Source organism: Rhamphochromis sp. 'chilingali' (genome assembly GCF_963969265.1).
Source record: "Rhamphochromis sp. 'chilingali' genome assembly, chromosome: 4".
Classification (NCBI taxonomy): domain Eukaryota; kingdom Metazoa; phylum Chordata; class Actinopteri; order Cichliformes; family Cichlidae; genus Rhamphochromis; species Rhamphochromis sp. 'chilingali'.
The window spans coordinates 21,435,890-21,440,919 of NC_137948.1; the positions used below are offsets into that span (position 1 = coordinate 21,435,890).

At 41.2% G+C, this 5,030-nt stretch overlaps 1 protein-coding gene across 1 annotated transcript; it reads left to right on the top strand.

Moving 5' to 3' along the window:
- Nucleotides 1–2,803: 2,803 nt before the first annotated feature.
- LOC308396020 (general transcription factor II-I repeat domain-containing protein 2B-like) lies at nt 2,804–4,282 on the top strand (the record flags this gene model as incomplete). Its single annotated transcript, XM_080881078.1, has 1 exon — nt 2,804–4,282. The coding sequence occupies one exon, from the start codon at nt 2,804–2,806 to the stop codon at nt 4,280–4,282; it is 1,479 nt and encodes a 492-aa protein (XP_080737204.1).
- Nucleotides 4,283–5,030: the final 748 nt, after the last annotated feature.

A 5,030-nucleotide genomic window follows, 5' to 3' on the forward strand; every position in this document is an offset into this window, starting at 1 on the left:
GCAAAGAGGCACAGAAAAGACCAGACACCAGCGAGGGAGGATAAGAAAGACAGACGCAACAACATTGTCATCCCCTATGTAGCCGGTGTATCAGAGTTTTCTCCCAGCATGACATCCCGGTGCATTTCAGACCCAGCAACACGCTCAGACAAAAACTGGTTCACCCGAAAGACAAAACACCAAAACACAGACTTAACAATGTGGTGTATGCTGTACAGTGCAGCGAGGAATGCCCAGACCTCTACATTGGAGAGATCAAACAGCCACTTCACAAGCGCATGGCACAACACAGAAGAGCCACCTCCACAGGACAAGACTCAGCAGTCCATCTGCATCTTAAGGATAAAGGTCACTCTTTCGAGGATGCCAATGTTCACATTTTGGACAGAGAGGACAGATGGTTTGAAAGAGGAGTGAAAGAAGCCATCTATGTCCACTGTGAGCGACCATCTTTGAACAGAGGCGGGGGTTTACGACACCAACTCTCTGCCATCTATAATCCAGTTTTGAGATCCCTTCCCAGACGCCTTAACGCCCACTCACATCCTGGGCCATCTGATCTCAGGAATTCGCATGATAAGGTGGGGCCAGGTTTCACAATGAACTCACCCGAAACTCTGGCTGATTGGGACCCACACCCAGTTTCACACCTTGGCCCAGGCGATTAGAGGATCATCAGGGGGTCCTTTTGTCCCTCTGTGGGGGGATACTCCCACTAGGTTTATATCTGGGACTCTCCACCATTTGACCTTAGAACTGAAGAAGCTTCTCGGATGAGAGGTGAAACGTCTTCAAGTAACTTAAAGTCCAGACGCTTTTCTTTGAAAGCTCCTTTGACTACTGATCTACTGGGAAATAGCCATATCTGGGGTTTACAGAGAATGGTGTAAAAAAGACAAAATATCTAATGAGCTCCAGTTTTCTGGGTGAAGTTGCCTTGTTGATGCCAGGGATCAAAGGAGACTGCTTCAAGCTGACTGGAACGCAACAGCAAATAACCAATGGACACATCAAACTTTTAAGCAGCTGGAATACAGCAGCAGAAGAGCACACCAGATGCCACTTCTACCATCTCAGAAAAAGAAAATGAGTATGAGGTTAGCATGGGCTCACAAAACTAGATGACAGAAGATTGTAACAATTCAGCAATTGATTGAGTAATGCTACTGACCGTGTCCATTCCTTTATGAGCACTGTGTACCCACCATCCAGCATGATAACACATGTCACGAAGCTCAAATATCTCAAACTGGTTTCTTGAACATGACAGTGAGTTCACTGTACTCAAGTGGCCAAAATCTGAGGAATGTTTCCAGTACCTTGTTGAATCTGGAGACACTGAAATCTGCAGGCTGATATTTTAAGAACCTTAGGTGCCTATTAAAAGGTTTTTAGAAATTTATTTTTTCACAATATATGACTTCTGTACATAAGTTCAAATAATTCTTCAAATGAAATCAAAAAGATTTTATTTTCCAGTCCAAAATAAGTTAACAGATGAATTTGTTCATGAATTCACGATTGCTCTGGAGTGAGGCTTGCTCTTATCTTTGAGATGATGTTCCCAGCTGCTGATAACCATGATAAAGCTGCTCTCTGTCACAACTTCAGTCATTTGAGAGGTGCATGAGCCTCTTTTCAGGACAAACTCATCTATACGCCTTTGATTAATACTATTAAAACACAAAACTGAATTATAAGAGGCCGTTACTAATCACAAATTTGGTTATATATCAGTTTCTCAGATGGTGTAGATTTCAATGCCAATTAAAATCTTTTAACTGATTATGTATATCATTAATTATTGACATTGTCTAACCCACAGATTAACTACCCAACGTAAGGTGGAATAGGTTTCAGAATAAACGCTAATATTAATGTGAGAGAAAAATAGGAGAAAGTGAAGCTACTTCAGTCTAATGGTTCACTGTTGCATTTCACTCATTAGCTAACAAAACTGAAACAGTGTTTGCTTAGCAAGTATCAACCTGAGAAGTTTTTTTTGTTGTCTGTGAAATGCTTTCACATTTTTTGAAACCTCAGTTTCCATTTTCTTTCATCCTCCTCTGTTACATTTGGCTACATTCTTCTTTGTTAGTATTGAGTGAAGTCTTGGCAGATGATATAGATCAGGGGTCACCAACACTGTGCCCGCGGGCACCAGGTCGCCCGCAAGGACCACATGAGTCGCCCGCGGGCCTGTTCTAAAAATAGCTCACCTTAACAACTTACCAGTAAGCTGCATCTATTTTTATTTTTTCTTGCTATTTTTTTTTAATCACAATTGCATTGGCGTTAATTTGTTAGAGATAATATATATAAAAAAAGTTTATTATTAAATATTAGATCATGATCTAATATTTAGTGCTAGCTGGTCTCCACGGAAACAGTTGCCGTGAAGACCAGCAAAGGCAAAGGTGAGGAGATGAAGAAAACATGGCGGAAAAAAGGAAGAAAACATAATTTTCACAGTGAATGGGAGGAAGAGTTCTTTTTTACCTCTGTGAAAGATTCATGCGTGTGTCTCATTTGCGGGGCAACTGTGGCAACGGCAAAGCGGCACAACGTGGAGAGACATTTCCGAACGTGTCACACAAGCTACCATGCTAACTACCCAAAGGGCAGCACACTGTGAGCGGAAAAGGCCCGCGAATTAAAGGCAGGTTTGAGCAAACAGCAGTCTTTTTTCACGAGACCGGTGAAAAACTCTCAAAAAGCAACCGAAGCCTCATTTAGAGCTACACATTTCATGATTAAGAAAAAGAAGGCATTTTTAGACGGGGAGTATTTCAAAGAAGCAATGATGATAATTGCAAAAACTGTGCTTAAAGACGAGAAATATGGAAACGATGTAATCTCCACTCTCTCTGATGTCCAGCTGGGGGCAACTACAATTGTTAGAAGAGTGTCGGCTATGTCCGGGAACTTGGCCGATCAGTTGGATCAGGATCTGGCAAAGTGCAGTTGGTTTAGCATCCAGTGTGACGAGTCCGTCGACAGCAGCAGTACAGCACAGCTGATGGTCTTTATCCGGATGGTATTTGATGGTTTCTCCACAAAAGAAGAACTTCTGACACTACTGCCGCTAAAGACAACAACGAAGGGAGTTGACATCTATAACGCGGTGAAGGAGTTTTTCGCGAAGAAAAAGGTACCGTTGGAAAAGCTGGTATCAGTGACTACCGACGGGGCTCCTGCTATGATCGGCCGACATACGGGATTCATCGCTCACTGTAAAGGTGACACAGAGTTCCCAAACTTCATGCATTACCACTGCATCATTCACCAGCAGGCGTTATGCGCAAAGGTGATCGGCTTTGAGCACGTCATGACTCCCGTCGTGAAGATCATAAACAGCATCCGCTTCAGAGCTAAACAGCACAGAACATTCAAGGTGCTATTGGAGGAGCTGTCAGCTGAATATGGTGACCTGCTACTACATACGGAAATCCGATGGCTCAGCAGGGGACGGATTTTGCTTCGTTTTTTGTCACTTTTGGGTGAAATCAAGGAGTTCATGCAATCCAAAGGGGAAGACACATCTCTGCTGGAGGACACTGAGTGGACACTTGACCTTGCGTTTTTAACAGACATTACTGGGAAACTGAACCATTTGAACTGTGAGCTGCAAGGCAAAGGTAAGACTGTTGCTGACATGATTAGTGCTTTAAATGGATTTAAAGCCCAGATGAACATTTTCTCTGTGCATTTACAGAGAAAAAAGGTGCTGCACTTTCCCTCTGTGCAGATGGTGCTGAAAGACAATGCTTCTGCATCTGAGACTTTTGACAAAGTTGCAGAAAAGTACACTCAAGTCATAAACCGACTTGGTCAAGAGTTTGAGAACAGGTTTTGTGACCTTGATCAGCTTGAGCCATGTGTCTCATTTGTTTCCAATCCTTTCATGAATGTGGACACAACATGCATTGCTGAGCAACTAAGTTCAATGTTCAGCTTGGATGCTGGACAGGTGGAAATCGAAATTGTAACATTGCAAAATGACGTCCACCTCAAAGCCTATCTGGGTGCACCAAACTTTTGGTGCCTTGTTGACACAGAAAAGTACAGTGGTGTGTGCACAGCAGCTATGAAGGTTGCCAGCCTGTTTGGTTCAACCTATCTTTGTGAATCAGCCTTTTCTGACATGAACTTCATCAAGAACAAACACAGAACACGCCTCTCCGATGCACATCTGCAAGACTCACTCAGAGTTGCAGTGTCAAGTTATACCCCAGATTACAACACACTGGTGAACAGCATGCAATGCCAGGTTTCCCACTAACAGACAAAGAAAGCCATATTAGATGTTCTCAGTGGCAACATTACAGTGTCATGTCAAAGTTGAATTTAATTATTGAAAAACAAATGTGTTTGTTAAGTGTAACATGTGACAATTTGCTTTAAAATGCTGCCAATTTGGTGAAAAGTTCTGTAAAATTTGAAAGTTGATTTTTTTGTATGTTACATACATACAAAAATAATGTATGTAACAGTGCATGATTTGTTAAAATTTGTTAGTGGTAAGTGAAAATGTTGTAGAAGTGATCACTTCAAAATGTAAATACTTGCAGAGATATATAGAAATAAAGCGTTGCATATTGATATTTATGTTTCCTACCTTGTTTCCTAATTGCATTCTTTATAATTATGGTGAAAAATAATTAACATAATTAGTGTCCGTACATAGATGAATATCATTAATTATTAATGATAACACATAATTAAGTTAAACTGAGGAAATTTGTTATTTGAGAAGTGTGTGTCAAACTGGTAGCCCTTCACATTAATCGGTACCCAAGAAGTAGCTCTCACTTTCAAAAAGGTTGGTGACCCCTGATATAGATGATACTGCCCCCATGGCTTCCTGTAATGTACTGCAGTTACAAAAACACATTTACTAGTATTAGTATATAACAATAAAATTCAGCGTCAACAAATTTTTGTAGTTGACGTCATCAATTATGCCGACACATTGTTGCAGCCCTAAAGATGAACAACCATATTTGCATATACAGCAATTGATTTTTTTT